This window comes from Phocoena sinus, chromosome 2 (assembly GCF_008692025.1).
Source record: "Phocoena sinus isolate mPhoSin1 chromosome 2, mPhoSin1.pri, whole genome shotgun sequence".
NCBI classification, from domain to species: domain Eukaryota; kingdom Metazoa; phylum Chordata; class Mammalia; order Artiodactyla; family Phocoenidae; genus Phocoena; species Phocoena sinus.
Genome location: NC_045764.1, coordinates 173528402 through 173549549, shown reverse-complemented (window position 1 = coordinate 173549549; position 21148 = coordinate 173528402). Strand labels below are relative to the sequence as shown.

Sequence of the window (21148 nt, the reverse complement as noted above, 5' to 3'; positions counted from 1 at the left end):
ATACAAAAGACCCCTCTACTGAACCTTAGCTGTCCCAGGACCTACCGGTGTCGTAGCACGTATCATCCTGTGTCATTAATAGGCCTCTTCCATGCCTGTGTCCCTGTCGCTCGATTTCCCTGAAGGCAGGGGTGGGGCTGACTCACTCCCTCCAACCTGCAGGCACCTCATTTTCCTCTGCCTTATTGCATGAAAGGAGTGGGTAGGGGAAGGGAGAATCGCTGTGGCGAACCTTTCCCGAGCCCCTTCTGTTTACCACCACTGTCGCATCCATTTAATCTCTACCCTCCAACCCCTGCCCCGTGCCAGGTGGGCGCTTTCACCGGTGGGTCTGTAGGGCCAGGGGTGGCAGGAGCGCGAGTGGCCCTGGGCCGCGGAGAGAACTGGTGCTCAGCCATCAGGGCGGGGGGGGGGGGGCGGGCCTCAGTGAAACTGAGGGAACGGGGCGTCGCCACACAACGTGGGGTCCGGGGACTCTGCACGGGTTGCGTCCTAACAGTCTCATTTTCCAACCGAGGTAACTGAGGCTCCGAGAGCCCCGGGGACCCGCCTCTTCTCCGACACAAGACCGCGCCCAGGTCTGGTGGCAGAGGCGCTCCCGGCCCCGCCCCCGGAGGCCCCGCCCCTGGAGGCCCCGCCCCGAGCCCGAACTGGTCCTCGCACAGAGCAGGGAGACAGGTGGAGGGGAGCCCAGCCCTGAGCTCCCGGCGCCACCATGGGCAACAGCGCGGGCCGCAGCGACTTCGAGTGGGTCTACACGGACCAGCCGCACACGCAGCGGCGCAAGGAGATGCTCGGTGAGCTCGGGCCCCAGGTGGGGACAGCCCTGGGGCCGTCTGGTGTCCCGGGACAGCCCGAGCCCAGGGGTCGCTCCTGAGGCCCGGATGCCCAGCAGGCCCTCCCCTACCTCTGCTCCAGAGAGGGTAGCAGCGCCACTCCTCCTCCCTCAGCGTCCCCGGCTCGGGGTTCCTGAGGGTCCCCAGCTCCGGCCTGGAACTCCCCTCGCGTCTCTGCCTCTGTCCTGGGATCTAAGACACGCGCTCTGCGCCTCAGGGGAGCGCGTTTCAGCTGCTCCATCCTGGCTGTGGGACGCGAGCCACTCCCAGGGCCGGGACCAGGGCTCGAGCTCCGGGGAGAGGTCGCAGCGCAGAGGTCGGCCCCGGGGACTGTCTTTGTACGGGATGCACCGCCCCCGCCTTCGAAGGCAGCTCCGCAGCCACCTGTCCTCCGCCGTATCCCGGGCTCCTATGTGCGCTGAGCGCCGGGGTCCCGGCGGCCCAGCCGGAGGAGTCGCTAAGCCCACCCCCAATCCCGGAGTTTAGGGCAGAATGAGCGCCTCGAAGGAAGCAAACGCTGAACCAGAGAGACAAGTTTTTAAAAAACAGACTGTACCAAAGAGTCTGTCCTTTTATTTTATAGCCTAATACACGGTGGCCCCCCTCTCTGTCGTTCAGTGTCCCGGGAGGTCATTTTTACCTACGTGGTCACCCATCCTTTGGATTCACCCATCCTGATGGGCTCCATCCGTCTCTCAGGAAGACCCAGGATGTACAGTCCTTTACCTGCGATTAGGGGTTAAAGGGCTCGCACCTCCAGAACAGCTTTTACTAGGTGCCGCCAAATCGCCTTTGCAGTGCCGGGCCAGCTTCCAGCAGGGTGGACACGTTCCCCTGCCCCAGAGTCCGTCGCCATTTCACCACACCCTCGCCTACACCTGGGGTTGGCAAACGTTTTTAATCTTTACCAAGCAGATTGACAGAACAATACTATTTCATTGTGGGTTAAATTTTTAATTTGATGATTGATTTCAATGTTTAATTGGTCATTTAAATTTTTTTTTCTCTTGGCTTGGTCTTTTGCTTGTTGGTGTTAGAGCTCTTTGTATAGAGGCTTTTAACCCTTTGTCTTATACATTGCAAATCTTTTTCCCTTTATAGTCACAAAAGGTTTTTTTTTTTTAAATGCATTTGAATAGGTTGACTTTTTTTTCTTTAGAATTTTCCCTTTGGTGTCTTCCTGCCCCACCCCAAGACTAGGGAAATATCTGTCCTATTACCTTTCAGACACCGGATGCACTGAGTGGTTAGTGTATGACCGTGCCCTGCTGTTGCTGGGGGTTCAGGGCCTAGATACCCCTGGGTGGGTCTGTAATGTCTGTGGTTTTCTCCTGTGAGGTAAGCAGTAATCCAGCGCTATTTACGCCTGCGAACTTCCTGCAGGTGGCTCAGAGGGCACTTGGTGATCATCTGGTCCTCCCTCCCCCACGGAGCACAGGCATCATGGCTGCTGTCTCTCAGCAGTTTCAAGGCAGGGCTGTGTTTCCTTCCCTTCCCCTGGCTGTCCCCCACCTCCCCCTTACAGGACTCCCTGGGCACCTGGCCCCAGGTGGAGAAGGCTGCGGGAGGGATGTATCCTGGCCCATAGAGCTGCCTGGAGGGATCCAGACACTCTGGGTTGCAGACTTACTTTCCCAATCTGCATAATGGGCACCACCATCCTTTCTGGAGGAGTGGGTATGAGGATAAAAGGAGAGCTTGGGTGAGAAAGTGCTCACTGTGGTACCCAGCACGCCAGAACATGGAGAATGATCTGTCTCACAATATGGAAGGCACGGACCCTGGAACCAATCCAGGAAGCATCCTGGACAGGGTGGCTGGGAAGCCTGGAAGACTTGGAGGAGAGGGAGGTGACTTGGGCCAGGGTGGGGACAGCACAAGTTCTCAAGGGCTGACTCTCCAGGGAGCTTTGCAAATCCCCTCTGTGCACTGGGTGCTGTGGATTCCAGTTTTGAGCTAACGAACTTGGAATGTGCCATTCCCCCGCCCTCTCAGGCATTTGCGCACGCTGTTCCTCCGCCTGGGGGACCTTCCTCGCTACTCTGCCCCACTCGCTCAGTTCTCCCTCCTGTGGGAATTACCCCCCCCCCCCCCCCACCGAGCCCGGGCCAGAGGAGGGTGCTTCAGGGGGATTCCCCTCCACTGCTCCAGCCCATCGGGTCCTTATCTCTCTGGGGCACGTTACGTGGCTCTAGACCTTGGCTGTGAGCTGATCTCCTGGCAAGGACAACACCCACTCATTAGTCATGTGAACCTGGGCAAGTCAATAAGCAGATGAGGAAACTGAGGTTTGATTGAGTTAAAAGGGGTGAATTGTAGCACTTTCTTTATGGAGTTGTGCAGACATTTTTTTAACTATCATTTTTATTAAAAAAATGTATTTATTTATTTGGTTGCGACAGGTCTTAGTTGTGGCTGGTTGGCTCCTTAGCTGTGGCATGCAAACTCTTAGTTGCAGCATGCATGTGGGATCTAGTTCCCCAACCAGGGATGGAACCTGGGCCCCCTGCGCTGGGAGCGCAGAGTCTTAAACACTGTGCCACCAAGGAAGTCCCTGTTGTGCAGATTAAATGAGGTGGTGTTCATGCTTAGCCCAGCTCTCAACAAAATGTTAGCTGCGATGATAATTATTACCTCTTGCAGAAAGGCCCAGGTTTTCCCCAAGGACAGGGAATGCCTTTCCATCTCTGTTTTCCTGAAGCTTGTGCTGTTCCCAGCCTGAGGGAAATCCTATGTGTAACTGTCAGCCTCTCTTTACAGAGGAGGCCCCAGAGTGGGGCTCAGAGAGCGGAAGTGACTTGCCTAGGGCCACACAGCTCAGTGGCCACAGAGGCCAAGTCGGTGTTCAGGCAGGGATGTGCTCCAGTCCCAGCCAGCTGGCCACTGTGGCCCACACCAAGCTCCTTGGGGGCCACTGGATGCTCAAGGATCCTAATCTTGAAGTCAGAACCCAGGAAGGCCTCGCATAGAGCTGGTTGCCGTGCTCTTCGCGCAGGACCAAAGTCCGTCTCCAGATCCCGCCTGGATGGGGACGTGCTTTGCAGGCCAGGGTTGAGGCTCCCTGTGCTGCGAGGGCAGGAACGGAGCCGGCGAGACTCTGGTAACATTGGAGACCAGAGTCCAAGCCAGGTGTGCCCAGCGGAATAAGAAGCAGGGTTTGAATTTGTCTTTTCAAAAACAAATAGCTTTGTGATTTTTTTTGTGTGTTTTACCATGTATGTGCCCTTTCATAAGTAAAAAAAAAAAAAAAAAAAAATCAGGTGATCAAAGGAAAGCAGGGAAGTGAGACTCTGCAGTTGTTGGATTATTTGCTCACGAAAGGCCCTGGGGTGGGCGTAGGGGTCTCTGAGTGGCGAGTGGTAAAATCCAGAACTGAACTGGCCGACACTCTCAGGCGCATTCGTGGAGGCTCTTCACCCAACCACAGAGATGCTGGAGCCAGGGGTGGAGGGCCGGCCAGCCACACGGCCATTCTCTCCCGCCCCTGTCCTTGCTGCAGTCAGCCTTCTCCTCGTCCTCCAGGCGGGCTGCAGCCTGTGTCCACCCAGCTCTGAGATTCCCACAGAAGAGAGGTGCCTCTCTCCCCTTCTGCCCTGAGTAGCCCGTCCTCCCCTTGAGCCAGCTCATCTCTGGCCAGAGCTGTGAGTCCTCTGATTGGCCAGTGGGTGGGGGGCTGTGATGGGCAAACCGCACAGTATCACATTGTGACGTCAGAGAGTTGCAGCTCTCCGAGAAAGGGGTGCTCTGATCCTAAGTTGGGTGGGGAGGGAGGGGTGCTGGGTGCATGGGCACACAGCAGCACAGACAATAGGTGATCCCTGGGACCCTATTTTTTAAAAAAATATTTATTTATCTGGGTCTTAGTTGCGGCATGTGGGATCTAGCACCCTGACCAGGGATTGAACCCAGGCCCCTGAATTGGGAGCATGGCGTCTTACCCACTGGACCACCAGGGAGTCCCTCTAGGACCCTATTTGAGCTGACTGTGTCCTCCCTGGCTTGAGTCCTCCAAGGGCTTCCCTTCCTAGAATCTCATCTCTGCTCTGCGTATTGGCACCCCCGTGCTCTGGCCCCTGCCTTTTCTCCTTACTGTCTGCTCTCTAGCCACTTGGTGGGATATACCTGCCACCTGCCCATTTCCTACTTCATGGCTTTCGCAAATGCTGTTTCCTCTGCTTGAATTCTTTTTCCCTACTCTTCGTCTACAGAACTCCTATGCATCCTTCAGGTCTCAGCCTAAATGTCCCTTTCTCAGAAACACTGTCTAACAGCGCGTGCCCTCACACACGGTATGCTGGGAAATGTTAAATAATCAACTGAATCTCTGGAGGGAACAAAAGACCCCGATTCGCAAATTGGCATTTGCCAATTTTTGTAGCTATTTCCATCATGGCCAATTTCAAACTACCGATGTGCATCGCTGCCCACTGAGTTGGGGAGAGGGCGGTATATTTGGGCACTTGACAGCGGCAGGCATAGGCTGGTTGCCCACACCACAGTCTATCCCCGTCTCTGCCGCCCAGCTATTCCTTCCCTATCCTTCCGTAGGGTGCTGTGCACTGTTACCTTGTGACCTTTGCTCCCATCTGTAATTCTACATTGATTTGTGGGGTGATAGCTTTGTCTGACTCTCCCACTCAACTCTGAGCTTCCCAAGGGCAGGGCCGGGCCCACCTCCACCAGTGCTCTTCCCGGCGAGGCTGAGTGAGGCAGTAGGCACCTACCAAAGCTTGAGCATCTCTAGTCCAACCTGCCACGACCGTCGCAGGGTTTCCCTCCCTCCAGAGGTGCCAGGGACCTGTCAGCCACAGCTCAGAGCATGCAGTTTAATCCTTGCCAGCTGGAGAGCAGGGAGACATCCCGTTTTTTTTTCCCCCTCTAATATCTCTCTCTCTATTTATTTATTTGGTTTTGCTGGGTCTTAGTTGGCACGCAGGATCTTTAGTTGCCGCACACTGGATCTTTTTAGTTGCGGACAAGTTGGATCTTTAGTTGTGGCATGTGAACTCTTAGTTGCGGCCTCTGGGATCTAGTTCCCTGACCGGGGATTGAATGTCGGCCCCCTGCATTGGGAGCGCACAGTCCCAGGCACTGGACCACCAGGAAGGTCCTGAGACATCCCGTTTTAATTGGCATTTCTGAGCTGATTAGTGAGGCTGTTTCTTCCATGACTTCACTGTCTTTCTCCTTATGTGAATTTTCGACTCATGTCCTTTTTCTGAGGAGCCCTTTTCCTGGATCCGTAGGAGTCTTTTACGCATGACTTGTGGTGGCCCTGCTTTTGCCACATGTAACAAGAATCTTCCCATGTCTGTCCCTTGTCTTTTCACTTGGAACTTTTTTTTTATTTTTTGAGGCAGGGTGCACACTGCACATTAGTTCCCTGACCAGGGATCGAACCCGCACCCCTGCATTGGGGTGCGGGTCTTAACTCCACCCAAGCGTGGAGTCTTAACCACTGGACCGCCAGGGAAGTCCTAACATTTTTTTCAATCGTTTTGTTTCTCTCCCCCACTCCTTTTTTTTTTTTTTTTTGGCCTTACAGACATTTGCATTTTTTTTTAATGCAGGGCAGGACCCTGGGAAGTTAGGCCCCTTGCCCAAAGGTCACCCAGCCTGGTCAGGGTTAGGACAGGGCTGTAACTTGGTGACTCCGGCCTGCGCCTCTGTTCCACCCTCTTCTCCACGCGGGACCTGAAGAGAGCCTGTCCCCCCTCCTGTCCTCCCCGGCACGTGACCCACGGGCAGTCACCAGCTCCCGCGGCCCCTTCCTCTCCTCCCTTCCGCCTCCGTACTGATGTGTGTGCTATGCCTTCACCTAGCCTGCTTCTAATCCACGTTCTTTCATTCGCACCAGCTTTTATGAAGTGATTTACATGCCATAAAATTCACTCATTTTAAAGGAACAGTCCAGTGATTTTTTAGTAAAGTTACACAGTCTAGTTTTAGAGCCTTCCCCTCACCCCAGAGGTCCCTAGGACCACTTGCCATCACTCGGCAGCCCACCCTGTATCCTTAGAGCCACTCCTCGTCCCTCGAGTTTCGGCTCGAGTGTCACGGGGCTCAGTGTGTGTGTCCGAAGCACGTCCTAGTCGGGACACACCCCTGTGCCCCACACGTGTGCCTCCCACCCCCGCGGAGCCTGCGAGCCCCTCCCGCCTCTGGGGCCTGGGGCCGGCTCAGCCCAGACCTTCGGCAAATATTTGTCCGGAATCAAGAGCAGGTTTGGCGGGAGGTGGGTCAGTGATTCCCAAAGGCACTTTGGGCCGCTTCCCTGGTTCCCCCAGAGCACCGCCCACACTGACCAGCCAGGCTTAGGCTTGTCTTTGGGCTCCCAAACCGGAAAGGAGGGGGCGAGACGGGGCAGGGCAAGGCGGCTTAGGAAGCACTGGGGCCAGAGCTGCGGGGGAGCCGTTTAGGAAGGAGGGGACGAAGAGGGCTTGGTGCCTTTGCTGGAGATGCTGTCAGAGGACAGGTGCTCAGCCCCTGGGGGGAGAGGGAAGGTGCTCCGCACGGGGTGGCTTGTGGCGGGACAGGGTCAGACAGGTGCTGGACGCAGGTGGGCACAGTGAGCTGACCGACACGATGGAATGTTCAGGCTGGAGAGCGCTTGGTGGTGAAAGGCGGTGACAAGGCCCCCCTGGAGCCAGCGGGACTGTCTTGCGATGTCACTTGACCTCCCTGGGGAAGCGGTCAGGGTATCCAGCCCTAGATGGTGCCCGGCCGGGTGCGTGGAGGATCCAGAGTGGGGAGAAGCCCCGTGTGCTCCTGGGAGCCCTGGAGGAGGCCGGTGAGAAGGGACCTCATCGCGGCCGGTCAGCAGGGGCTGCGCGGGAACCCTCGCTCCCTGCGGAGGGCGAGGGCCCGGCAGCGCCCCCTGCCGGGCTGCCTGTTTCTGCCGTTTCCTCCCCACCACGCCTGGCCCAGCAGGATTTGTCAGGAATCTTCTGGGAATAACCAGGTGTCCACGGGGAGGCTGTTCTGTGGGATCAGCGTAGGGCAGTGGGGTCAGGCTTCTTCCCTTCAGGCAGGCTCCTCTGCTGAGCCCTCTGGGCCCTCATGAACAAGTCCGCCACGTATGTAAATATATGTAATGCACGGCAATGTTCCCATCTGCTGGAGCCAAGCTCCCCAACACCTCGGGGCCTGCGGCCTCCTCTCCATTGTCCACCCGAGGCCCATGTGCCCCGGGGAAGGCCCCACCTCCAGGCCCTCACAGCCCAGAGTTGTCAGAGTGGGTGCCTTAGGGACGGAGAGTGAGGAAGCTGGCCCAGAGAGGGACAGGGTCTGGCCCAAGGGCACGCAGCAGTTGGACTGAGCCAGGCTGCAGTGAGGCTCTCTTGAACTGGGACCCAGGATTTTCTCTGGGCGCTCTGCCCTGACGATGTAGCCCAGCTCCAGGAAACAGCTCCTCTCGGGGCTGAGGAATCCCTGTGGACTCTGGAGGAGCCAGTGGAAAATTAGGTCGTTTCTCCATGTGGTAGAAGCTCTGTATGCTCATCTCTAAGATGGGGGGACAGTCCCCTCCTGGGCAGGGTGGTGAGGGCTGCACGAGGAAGTGTGTGTCAGGCGCCGGGCACGTTTCACCACACCCGGGCTCCGGCCACATCCACGGGCCTGAAGGCGGGGGGTCCTGAGGTCAAGTCTTGGCTCTGTCGGCCTCGCCCTGCCTTGTCAGACCCTTCCCTGGGCCTCCGCCCCTCCTTTCTGTGTCATGCCTGGACAGTGTGGCTTCTAGCAATGGTTGTTTTCGTGGGCAGCTTGCCTTGGGCCCCGCCCAGGCTGCTGCTGGAAGGCCCATTTGCATGGGTCTGTTTGTCTCTGGTTCCGTGTGGCTGTCCATGCGGGCTCCAGGCTGCCCCACAGGAGCAGAGAGCCCTTGAGGCGTGAGTGTCCTAACCCAGCTTCTCTGGTGCTCTGTGCTGGAGGCCTGAGCGAGCAGGGTTCCCCCCGACATCAGCTGAGATCCCCCAGGGGGGCAGAGCCTGGTCAGGCTGGGCCAGGTTTGGGTGTCCAGCCAGGCCCAGAGGACTCCTCGTGGGGCTGCCAGGGCACTCTCGCCCTCCTCCTGGGCATCCCGCCTCTCCTGGGGCCCAGAGAACATGGAGCCAGCAGCTTTCCCCTACCCAGCCTCATCCCTGAGCCCCAGAAGAGGCGCCCCCTCTGTCAGGCCAGCACCCCCTGGCCTTCTCCGTGACACCCGCCCCACATCTCTGTCCTCTCCTTCTGCCATCCGCTGGCCCCAATCTCTCCCATCTCAACCCCCGAGCCAGGCCTCCCTCCCCAGGCCTGCGCTTGGCCTCACCTTCTCACCTCGCCTCCTGCTGAAACGGTTCTTGCTGGGGCCCACAGGGCCTTGCTAAGTCCAGCAGGTGCCTGTCCGGCCTTCCTTGCCGTGACCCTCCTTGACCCCCCGGCAGCTGGGCACCCCCAAGCCCACGGCTCCATTTATCCCAAACTCGACTGCACCCAGTGACCTCATTAGGCCCGCCTGGCTGGAGGGTCCCAGAGTATCTTCTCAGGGAGGCCTCTAGGCCTCCCACCTCCTAGGGACCTAGAAGCCCTGGAATTGAAAAGGTTCGATGTTTGCTGTTTCGTTTGAGCGAAGATGGATCTTCGTCCAGCAGGCGGTAGATGAGCTAGTGAACCAGCCTGACCCTGATCACCAGCGCGGCTCGGGTGGGTCCGGAGGGGCCCCACTCCTTAGACAGTGCCTTCCTGGGGTCTCCGCTGAAGGCCAGGGGTGTTCAGTGAGGTCTCCGAGCCGTGCCACCCCTGGAATCCGCTGGGCTCCTAGCTCCCTGGCCACCGTCTCTGAGCCCCCACTTTTTAAAAAAAATTTTATTTATTTTTTTTTGCGGTACGCTGGCCTCTCACTGTTGTGGCCTCTCCCGTTGCGGAGCACAGGCTCCGGACGCGCAGGCTCAGCGGCCATGGCTCACGGGCCCAGCCGCTCTGCGGCATGTGTGGGATCCTCCCGGACCGGGGCACGAACCCACGTCCCCTGCATCGGCAGGTGTACTCTCAACCATTGCGCCACCAGGGAAGCCCCTGAGCCCCCACTTTTGACTCGCCTGGCTTGCTGGGGCTCCTCCTGCCTGCACTGTGGTCTGGACAGGGTGGAGGTCATCTGGAGCTCACGTGTTTGGCCCCTTCTCGGGATCGCCCCTGAGCTGCCCAGCATCTGGCTTGTGCGTGGGCCGCCTTTTTCCGTTGCTTCCAGCAGGATGGCTGGGCCTAGTGACTATAGTGGCCGGGGAGCATGGGGCCTTTGCTCATAGGTTAAAGCAAGCCTGGGGCCAGATCACCTCCAAGAGCAGCCCACAGCCCCAAAGGTCAGAAATGGGATGTTTTTTACTCTCAGATCAGAAAACTGTATTTAATAACAACAGTAGTAACAGCTCCCAGGGCTCAGAGCTGTCATCCCAGCCTCACCAGAGCCTGGATGGGCAGGTCGGGGTGTCACCCCCATTTCCCAGATGTGGAGCCCTAGGCTGGGGCAGTGCTGTGGCCTGCCCAGTCGGCCAGGGTGAGGGGCTGGGGACCAGGCGCCCCAGGCTGTGTTGAGGCCGCACCCGAGCTGAGGGCAGCTGAGTCCCTGGGAAACTGTCAGGAAAGGAGGAAGGGGCGCCAGGCCAGGCAGGGAAGGGACACCCAAGGATGTTCTCCTTTGCTTCCACTCATGCATGACTTACTGGCCTTGTATGACAGACGGGGCACCAGAGGCCCACCGTCCAAGGTCACAGCTGCTGGGCTCTGTCACTGCCCTTGCCTCTGAGGGGTACGGAAGTGGCCTGTTTGCTGGCCTGGATCCCTGAGCTGGGGTGCTTGTCCCTGCTGGCTTGCCAGTCTGTGCTCACCTGGTGCAGGTGTGGCCTGCCCCAGGCCTGGCCTCCTTCCAAGGGGAAGATGGAGAGACCTGCCCTGTGGAGGCTGGTGGCCTCTGGCTGCCTGGCTGAGCTCCCAGGTGTGCCTGGGCAGGCGAGGGCCCGGACCCTTGGAGGCTGGCGTCCAGAGGCCACCTCTGGTGGGCGGGAGGCTGATGGAGCCCTGCGGCCTGTGGTCCCAACCTGACATTCAGGTATGCAAATGTTCGGGAACTTTGCACGTGATTTCCTGGGCACTGGGCGAGAACATTCCTGAAGGCTGGGTTGCAGGCACATCCTTCTTCCCCTGGCCTTCGTGAAGACGCTTCTATCCTCCCCTGCTCCACCTCACTGTGGCTGCTGGATTCCCACCCCCTCAGGCCTCTCAGCCCCACAGTGGAAGCACGCATCTTCCTGGGCACCACTGAGGCCCGCCTTCTGAAATGTGCCCGCTCACTCTGACCCCCTTTGGCGGCAGGAACAAGCTGGGATGAGGCTTGCCCCCTGCCCCCCTCCCGAGTGGGGCCAACCCCTCAGGTTGGGGTCCTTTTGTCTCCTTTGCCCCGTCTGGCGGGGTGATGCTGGGCGAACGTCATGCTAGCTGGTCCACCTCGGCCGAGGCTGGCGGGCAGTGGCACCCTTGAGGGGCAGGGTCGAACGTGAGTTGCCGCGCCCAGCGCCAGGCCAGTGCAGGGATGGGGTAGTGAGGTCAGCTGGGCTGTCAGAGCCCGGGGTTTCCTCATCCCCCGTCTAGTTGCTGTGTGTTTCCTAGAGCTGCAGAGACAAATGACCACAGACAACGTGCTTGTTATCTTACGGTTCTGGAGGTCAGAACTCTGACCCGGGTCCCACTGGGTGAAGTTTCTTCTGGAGGCTCCAGAGGGGAATCTGTTTCCTGACCTTTCCAGCTTCTGGAGCCGCCTGTGCCCCTCCATCTTCACAGCTAGCAAGGCCGGTGGAGACCTTGCACATCCCCAGACCTCCTCTCCTGCTCGCTTTCCCACTGTCCTGAGCCTGGGATGACCGGGATACTCCAGGCTCTCCTTGCTGTTGTGAGGTCAGTAGACCAGCACCCTGGGTGCAGCCTGACTTCCAGGGTCCCTCAGAAGCTGACCGATTCACAGTGAGGGGAGTAGGACCTGGACATGTTTGGGGGGCCCCTGTTCCGCCCACCCCAGTTGCCAGTCTCTCCCTCCACCTTGTGAGCTGGTTCCAGGCGGCGGGGCCTTGGCACCCCCTTCCCTGCATCTTCCTCCACCTGCCCGGGGCAGCGAGTACCCTTCGGGGCCTCTGGCGTTTCTGGGATAGCCAAGTCGCCTCCCACACGCAACGCAGGGACAGCCCACTTGGCCGCCGTTGGGCCATGTGGGCAGGCCCGGGAGGAGAGCGCCATGCAGCCTAATCCCACCACCGCTGTCCCCAGCATACCCGTCTTCGGGCAGCATCCTGGCCGCCGGCCTTCACGGTGCACTTTGTTGGGTGGTCGTCATAAAGCGCAGCTTCATCTGGGTGTCTGCTCCCGGCCAGTCAGCCTGAGCTTTCCGTGCCTTATCTATTCATCCTCCCAGTGACCTGTTTATGATTCAGAAACGAGCCTTGGAGCTGACATAACCTGCTCGGAGCTGGGATTTTTTTGTTTGTTTGTTTTTTTCTGCAGTACGCGGGCCTCTCACCACCTCTCCTGTTGCGGAGCACAGGCTCTGGACGCGCAGGCTCAGCAGCCATGGCTCACGGGCCCAGCCGCTCCGTGGCATGTGGGATCTTCCCGGACCGGGGCACGAACCCGTGTCCCCTGCACTGGCAGGCGGACTCTCAACCACTGCGCCACCAGGGAAGCCCCGGATTTTTTGTTTTTAAACTTAAAAAACAAAATTGTGGTAAAGGATAACATAAAATTTGCCATTTTAACCGTGTGTGAAACGTGATTTGGGGGCATTCATGACTTTCACGGTGTGGTGTAGCCATCACTACTATTTCCAAAACTTTTTCATGACTCCAAACAGAAATTCTACACCCATTACCAGTCACTGCCCATCGCACCCCCGCCCCCCCAGCCCTGGAAACCTCTACTTTCTGGTTCTGTGAACTTGCCTGTTCTAGATATTTCACATAAGCGGAATCGTACGGTATGTGGCCTTTCCTGACTGGCTTCTTTCACACGGCATCATGTCTTCAAGGTTCATCCGTGTTGTACGCAGCCCGCGGTAGTCCTTCATGCCTGTGTTTTGGGCGGTGGAGGTGCTGCTAGTTTATTTGGGAGTCAGTTCCCGGGGGCAGGATTGAGGGAGCCGGCACTGTGACAGAGAAGCAGCGAATTCAATATAAGGGCTTTTTAAAACTGAGGCATAATTGACCTATAGCATTATATTAGCTTCAGGTGATTTTTAAAAAAAAATTTTATTGAAATATAGTTGATTTACAAGGTTGTGTTAGTTTCAGGTGTACAGCAAAGTGATTCAGTTATACATACATATATATATATGTAAATACATATATATATATAATTTTTCTGCATTCTCTTTCATTGTATTGAGCAGAGTTCCCTGTGCTCTACAGTAGGTCCTTGTTGCTTATCTATTTTATATATAGTAGTATGCACATATATATATATATATTTTAAAGAAGATGTTGGGGGCAGGAGTTTATTTATTTATTTTTGCCGTGTTGGGTCTTCGTTTCTGTGCGAAGGCTTTCTCTAGTTGTGGCAAGCAGTGGCCACTCTTCATCACGGTGTGCGGGCTGGTCACTATCGCGGCTTCTCTTGTTGAGGAGCACAGGCTCCAGACGCGCAGGCTCAGTAGTTGTGGCACACGGGCCTAGTTGCTCCGCGGCATGTGGGATCTTCCCAGACCAGGGCTCGAACCCGTGTCCCCTGCATCAGCAGGCAGATTCTCAACCACTGCGCCACCAGGGAAGCCCTGTGTACATATATTTTAAAAAATATTTACTTATTTGGCTGTGCCAGGTCTTTTTTTTTTGCAGTACGCGGGCCTCTCACTGTTGTGGCCTCTCCCGTTGCGGAGCACAGGCTCCGGACGCGCAGGCTCAGCGGCCATGGCTCACGGGCCCAGCCGCTCCACGGCATGTGGGATCTTCCCGGACCGGGGCACGAACCCGTGTCCCCTGCAGCGGCAGGCGGACTCTCAACCACTGCACCACCAGGGAAGCCCATGTGCCAGGTCTTAATTGCGGCACGCGGGATCTTTAGTTGCGGGATGCGGGCTCTCAGTTGCAGCGTGCGGGATCTAGTTCCCTGACCAGGGATCAAACCCAGGCCCCCTGCATTGGGAGCATGGAGTCTTAACCACTGGACCACCAGGGAAGTCCCAGTAGTGCGTATATTTTAATCCCAAACTCCTAATTTATCCCTCCCCCACCAACATAGTGATTTGATATGGTATACTGTGAAATGATCCCAACAAGTCACTATACATAGTTATTTTTTTTTCTCGATGAGTTCTTGGATGACAAGTTCTTTTATTTTTTTAATAGATCTTTATTGGCGTATAATTGCTTCACAGTACTGTGTTAGTTTTTCTTGCACAACTGAATCAGCCATATGCACACACATGTCCCCATATCCCCTCCCTCTTGAGCCTCCCTCCCACCCTCCCTATCCCACCCCTCTAGGTCATCGCAAAGCACCGAGCCGATCTCCCTGTGCTATGCGGCTGCTTCCCACCAGCCACCTATTTTACATTCGGTAGTGTATATATGTCGATGCTACTCTCACTTCGCCCCAGCTTCCCGCTCCCACCCCAAGTCCTCAAGTCCATTCTCTATGTCTCCCTCTTTATTTGGATGAGAAGTCCTTGATGAGAACTTTCAAGAGCTACTTTCCTAACAACTTTAAAATATGCAACACAGTATTAATAACTACAGTCACCATTCTAGACATCACATCCCCATGTCCTACGTATTTTGTAACTGGAAGTTTCATTCCTTCCTAAGGCTGAATAATATTGCATTGTGTAGAGAGACCATATTTTGTTTAACTACTCATCAGTTAACGGACACTTGGGTTGCTTCCACCTTCTGGCTATTGTGAATAGTTCTGTGAACATGGATATGCAAGTTTCTGTCTGTGTCCCTGATTTGAGTTCTGTGGGGTATATATTTGGCAGTGGAATTGCTGGGTCTTATGGTAATCCCATGGTTAGCTTTTTGAGGAACCACCCAGTTGTTTGGCACAGTGGCTGCACCATTTTCCGTTCCTACTAGCAGCACACAAACAAGGGCCCCCATTTCTCTGCAGCCTCGTCAGCACTTGCTAGTTTCCGGTTTTTGAGTTTGGCCGTCCTAGCGGCTCTGCGGTGGGATCTCACCGTCGGGCTGGCTGCATCCCCTTGCTGCTGCTGAGCACCTCTTCGTGTGCTTAGAGAAACAGGTGCACATCTTTGGAGAAATATCTATTCAAGTCCTTTGCTCATTTTTTATTGGGTTGTTTGTCTTTTTGTTTTTGGGTAGTAGGATATCTTTATATATTCTTGTTACTAAACCCTTATCCAGAGCCGGAATTTGAACCCTTTCTGAACGCGGCTCCCTTCCACCCCCCGTGGAGATGCTGTGGCCCCCTGGGCCCCTCTCAAGCAGGGCTGTGGCTTATCGCCAGGCCTGGGCTTGTTTGCTCTTTCCTAAGTTCTGCTTTGATGCTTGTGCTGTGACCACCATCCTTCGGGACCTGATTAGGTGGTGTCCTTGGCAGCTTCGGGGAAAGCTCCTGGGATCAAAGGGCCCAGGCAGTTTTGCCGAGCTTGGAAGCCTGGGGGTTGGCCCCAGCAGTAGGGGGAAGGAGGCTGGAATGGGAGCCGGGGGTAGGGGTGTGAGGTTCGGCCGACTCCCCTGGCAGGCTGTCTTGAGGGCTGTATAGCACCACTGCCCAGTTGGTCGGAGCCAAAACCACCGTAGCCGCCAGATGAGGTGGAGGCTCGGTGGGAGTGCTGGTGTGTAGATAGCAGGGGTGTCAGTGCTGCCTGGGGGATTCTGTGGGCTTCCTGGGCAGAGGTTCTAGGATGTGGGAACCCCGACTACCGCCCCCCGCCCCCGCCCCGACATCTCCAGCAGACGCAGGCTGTCCCACCATCAGGCTCCAGGACCGGTATGTGGAACACATACCCCGTGAGGCACATCCTGCCCACACTGTGTCACACTGGGACACAGAGGGTGGGAATGCACCATGGCCACACAGCAGGATCAAGACTGACCTCGAGATGGGCTTGTGGCACCACCACAGCTTGGGCAGGAAGACTCTGAGCCTGAGTCTCCCCTCTGGGGCAGCAGTCCTTGTTGTGTTTCTCCTTGCATACCCCCAGGGACAGGCAGCTCACCACCTATGAGGCAGCCTGTTCCATTGCTGGGGGGCTCTGACAGAAAGTTCTCTGGGCTGGGAGGAAGAAGGCAGCCCTGTCACACACTTCCATTCTGAGCACTAAAGGGCAGCGACTTCCTGGGTCACTAGGAGGGAAGCGTAGGCCAGGATTCAACCTTGGCCTGGCCAATTCCATTTGGGGCCCAGCCTCTGCTGCAGCCCTGGACACCCTCTTCACAGGCCAGCCTGAGGCTGCCCAGCTGCTGGATGGGTAGGAGGGGCGGGCACTGAAGGCACTGGAGACGGGTACTGACTGTCCTAAGGGTGCCTGGGACGAGCCCCGCCCTCGCCGGCCTGGATCCCAATCTGTGGGTCAGGACGCTGGCTCCACCTGAGGGCCTGTCTCCTCTGCCCGGGAACCAAGGGACACAGCAGACCTGTAGTGGGAGGGTTGACTGTCCCCTTGAGCATGTGATGCCCCCCAGCCCTGTCCCTCCGTGCCCCTGGATACAGCACAAGCCTTAAGCCTGCCAGCCCCCTCCCACCAAGCAGAGGTTTCTAGAAGGCACTGATCTCTTGCCCCAAGGCCCCCACCCCACCCTGTTCTCTTCCAGCTGCCTCCTCGGCTGGGAAGGCCCTCCCTGCTTGGGCAACTCCCACTGCCATTGTTTTTTCCTTTCCCGTAAAACAAAATACAGAAAAGTACAAAAGATACTATAACAAACACCCACCACCCAAAATAAGTATTCAACATTTTATCATATTTCCTTCAGATCTTGTTTGTTTTACGAACTGAAACACCGAGACAAAGCCAGAGCCCTCCACATTCCCCTCCCCCAGCCGCCCTGCCCCCTCCCAGGGCCCCCCCCCCCCCCCCCCCCCAAGAGTCTGCTTGTGGCTCTCGGGCTCCCTGGAAGTCCACAGCAACGAAGCAACCGTACACAGCACCGCGTGCGCTGAACCTGTGGCTGTCGGCAGCTGTTTTGATTTCGGGAATTATGTTTCTGTGGTCCATGCTGACGCCTGCTCTTTGTTTAGGCTGGTGACAAAGACCCCCACCCTGGGGAGTCTCCCCAGAGCCCCCTGGGTGGTGGGGGGAGACGGGTCTGCCTGCCTCCCTCGGCACGAGCACAGGCGAGGCTGCTTCTAGGCCCAAAGCCGCAGTGCCAGATCTCAGAGCGACTCTCCGTGTCACTGCCTGGGAGCTTAATGGATGGTGGAGGGAAAGACAGGGAAGATGGCAGGAAAAATTTAAGGAGGGAGGAGGGGAAGCATGCATCTGGGACCCACACGGCCAGCGCCCCCTCACCTTCTCTCCCGGTCCTCCCTGCAGCCAAGTACCCGGCCATCAAGGCCCTGATGCGGCCGGACCCTCATCTCAAGTGGCTGGTGCTGGGGATGGTGCTGGCGCAGCTGCTGGCCTGCTGGCTGGTGCGGGGCCTGGCGTGGCGCTGGCTGCTCTTCTGGGCCTACGCCTTCGGGGGCTGCGTGAACCACTCGCTGACGCTGGCCATCCACGACATCTCGCACAACACGGCCTTCGGCACTGGCCACCCTGCCCAGAACCGCTGGTTCGCCGTCTTCGCCAACCTGCCCTTGGGTGTGCCCTACGCCTCCTCCTTCAAGAAGTACCACGTGGATCACCACCGCTACCTGGGCGGCGACGGGCTGGACGTGGACGTGCCCACGCGCCTTGAGGGCTGGCTCTTCTGCACGCCGGCCCGCAAGCTGCTCTGGCTGGCGTTGCAGCCCTTCTTCTACTCGCTGCGGCCGCTCTGCGTGCACCCCAAGGCCATGACCCGCATGGAGGTGTTCAACGCCCTGGCGCAGCTGGCGGCCAACGCCACCATCTTCACCCTCTGGGGGCTCAAGCCCATGGTCTACCTGCTGGCCAGCTCCCTACTGGGCCTGGGCCTGCACCCCATCTCGGGCCACTTTGTGGCTGAGCACTACATGTTCCTCAAGGGCCATGAGACCTACTCCTACTATGGGCCCCTCAACTGGATCACCTTCAACGTGGGCTACCACATGGAGCACCACGACTTCCCCAGCATCCCGGGCCGCAACCTGCCCCTGGTACGTGGCCACGGTCGCAGGGCTGCGATGGCACCTTAGTGGGAGGTGGGGGAACGCGGGGAGGGCTTTGGGCCACACTCCGGCCTTTCTCTCGTGCTGATCACGGGGTGGCTACGTGCTCACTTGGGGCCCCCAGGGGAGAAGGAAAGGCCACCTGGCACACGGAGTGCCTGGCTGGAGAATAGGAAGGTGAATTTGGGGGGGTGGGGCAGGGGCTCAAGGGGCATTTTACAGTTCAGGCCTCTTGGTTTAATGAAAACCCATTTGAGCACAGCTATGATATTCACTGGCTGGCTGTGTGTCCTGGGGCAAGCCGCTTGCCCTCTCTGTGCCTCAGCTTTCTTTCCTGTAGATGGTGCAGCAGTAACGATACTGCAAGTGAAGCGCCTCCCCTTTCTGACCCTGTCCCTCCGCATTTCTTGTCACTGCCCTGTGACCCTCCAGGGGCCCCCTCACGGCACAGAGAGGACAGGGTGGGCCTTGCCCTTTGTGACCCAAGGGGCTTGGCCCGAGCTGCCTCAGAGTGGAAGCCTCTGGGCTGGCACCTCTGTCTTGAGAGATCTGGGTTGGAGAATTTCTAAAGAAGAAAGAGGGAGGAGGAGGGGGGAGGGGGGAGGAGTTGTTGTCGTTCTGGTCTGGCACTGGTCGGTTAGAGCAGAAGTGACTGCGCACGGGGGGTTGGAGATTGTGGTCGTGGGAAGGCTGAGTGTGCGAGACTGTGTACGTCTGTGTGCCCGCATTCCTACGCGTGATTAGGTGTGCCTGTCCATACGTGCATGTCTGTTCACCCACTCGTGTGCTGGAGTACGCGTGAACACTGGTCTGGGTGTGCAGGTGTTTGTGCCGTGGCCCACGTGACTCTGGAGTCTGACAGCCTGTGTGTCCACCCTGGCTGTGCAGGCCCCGCCCCCACCCCCGCCAATGGTACTGAGGTCCTGCTCTGTGCTGGGCACCATCTCACCGAAGCTTCACCACAAGCCTACACAGCATTTCAAGCCCATCACGCCCATTTCATGGACGCGAAGGGAGAGGCTCAGGGAGCAGGGGTCTCTGACTCAGGAAGCAGCAGAGCCAGAATCTTGACCCAGAACACTCACAGAAGCAGCTGCTGTCAGCTGTGAGCCTTTCCTTCTCCCAAGCAAAGTCAAAGGCTCCCTGTTCCTGCCGTGCGTGTCACCTCATCCCCCTCAGGCCCCCCTTTTCAGTTATAAAGCAGGCCCTGTGCACCTGGTGTGTTCTCTGTGGGGGGAGGGGGAGGCCTCCCCTGCAGTTGGTGTGCATGTAGGTGCTGAGGCTGGAGCACTTCTTGGAGGAGGCGGGCTGAGGGTGTCAGGTGCAGAGAGGGGCAGGGAGCTGGAGGGGGAAATAAATCAGCCTCTCCTGAGGCTGGCAGGAGAGTGACGGGGTGGGAGTATGGTGGAAGCCAAGATCAGAGGGGTTTGCAGGTCCGAGAGGGCACCGAACACCAGGCTGAGGCGCGTGGACGTGACCTTGGTTCAGCAGGACTCGGCCACCCTGAGGCTCCTGGATCAGAAACTCGGGGTGTGGGCTCCGGGGAGGGGGGTGTGCATTTTAACTCCTCACCCCCATTTGGGACAGGGGCCTCAGCGCCTCTTGGTGCCCCCGGCCAATGGCCCCTCCGCCCTTGGGCAGCGCCGGGCGGGCCCGTACACGGGTACCCTGGGAGATGATAGGGCTGCGCATGTGTGCGCGTGCCCGTGTGCGGCCTCTGACCCGTGTGCGGCCTCTGACCCGTGTGCCCTCCCCACAGGTGCGGAAGATCGCGCCCGAGTACTACGACCACCTGCCCCAGCACCACTCGTGGGTGAAGGTGCTCTGGGACTTCGTGTCCGAGGACTCCCTGGGGCCCTACGCCAGGGTGAAGCGGGTGTGCAAGCTGGCCAAGGACGGCCTGTGAGCCCGACGGCCGGCGCCCCGAGAGCACGGACCCTGCTGCGCGCGCCTCAGTGCCCGCTGGGAGCAGGGCCTGTGCTCTGTTTGCTGCCCGGCCTCGCCCCGCCCACCTGCAGGGCTGGCCGTCACCTGTCCCCAGGGCGTGCAGTGCCCAGAACTGGTTTGGCTGCATTTGGTTCCCGCACCCTAGGCTGCTGTTCTTGTCCCCCTGGAGTCCCGAGACCACGCCTGGAGACAGCGGGCACGGGTGGCAGCCTGGAGAGGCTTGGTCTGCACGGGGACTGGTGACCGCAGGCCGGGCCCTCCCTTTCAGGACGTCACGCGCGAGGCCTGGCCCGGCGCTGGGTGCCCTGTGCCCAGGGAGCTGATTTCTCTGGCGTGCCCGTGCCCTAAATTAAAGCAGCATGTTTTCAAGTCCACAGAGGGTGCTTCCCCTGTGGGGGCCCCAGGAGTGGGCTCGGCTCCTGGCCAGCAGGGCCTGAGGCCACGCTCCTCCCTCTGGGGCAGCCTTCCCCGGGGGCCCTGTCATTGAGTGGCCGGTTTTGGGGGTGTGGGCAGAGATGAGATCCACGTGGTCCTCGGGCCACGTCCCTGCTCCCCCCACAACCCTGCCCCCCACCCCCGCGCCTGCCGAGCTCCTGCTGCACCTTGGGGCCCTCACCCCCACCAGCTCAGACGTGGGGCTTGAGGAGAACAGGTACCACAGGCCGCTGGACCGATGGGTGACTGCCCAAGTGAGTTAGGGCTCTGGCGGAAGCTGGCTGGTGTCCTCGGTGTCTCTGCGAAGCGGGATGCAGCTCGTCCGGACTGTGCGGAGGGCTAATGGCCCAGCTGAGAGGTGGGGAGGCATCGCTGGCGCCAGCTCCGTGGCCCGGGGGCTGTGTCGGGGTGTGGGTCCTGATCTTCCAGAGGCAGGCGGGCAGCAGGAGGGATGCCTGGGCGAGGCCCTCCCTGCCAGAGGAAGCGGCCGGGCCAAGACGGCCTCCCTTTGGAGCCGTGAGGCTGGGGAGGCCGAGGACCATGGCCCAGGGACGGGCATGGCGGGGCTGCCTTAGCTGGTCCGGGAGAGAGAGGGCTGGTAGGAAGGCCCAGCTGGGAGGGGAGGAAGGTCTCAGGTGCCTGAGACAGGGCAGTTGCTACGCAAGGAC

The 21148-nt window shown here is 58.4% G+C and overlaps 1 protein-coding gene across 1 annotated transcript; it reads left to right on the top strand.

Annotated features, from left to right (window-relative positions):
• Window positions 1-675: 675 nt before the first annotated feature.
• On the top strand, window positions 676-20415 carry DEGS2 (delta 4-desaturase, sphingolipid 2). The gene is made up of 3 exons (XM_032621498.1): window positions 676-797; window positions 17344-18086; window positions 19858-20415. Exons 1-3 carry the CDS (start codon window positions 716-718, stop codon window positions 20002-20004), a joined length of 972 nt encoding a protein of 323 aa, XP_032477389.1. The 5' UTR covers window positions 676-715; the 3' UTR covers window positions 20005-20415.
• Window positions 20416-21148: the final 733 nt, after the last annotated feature.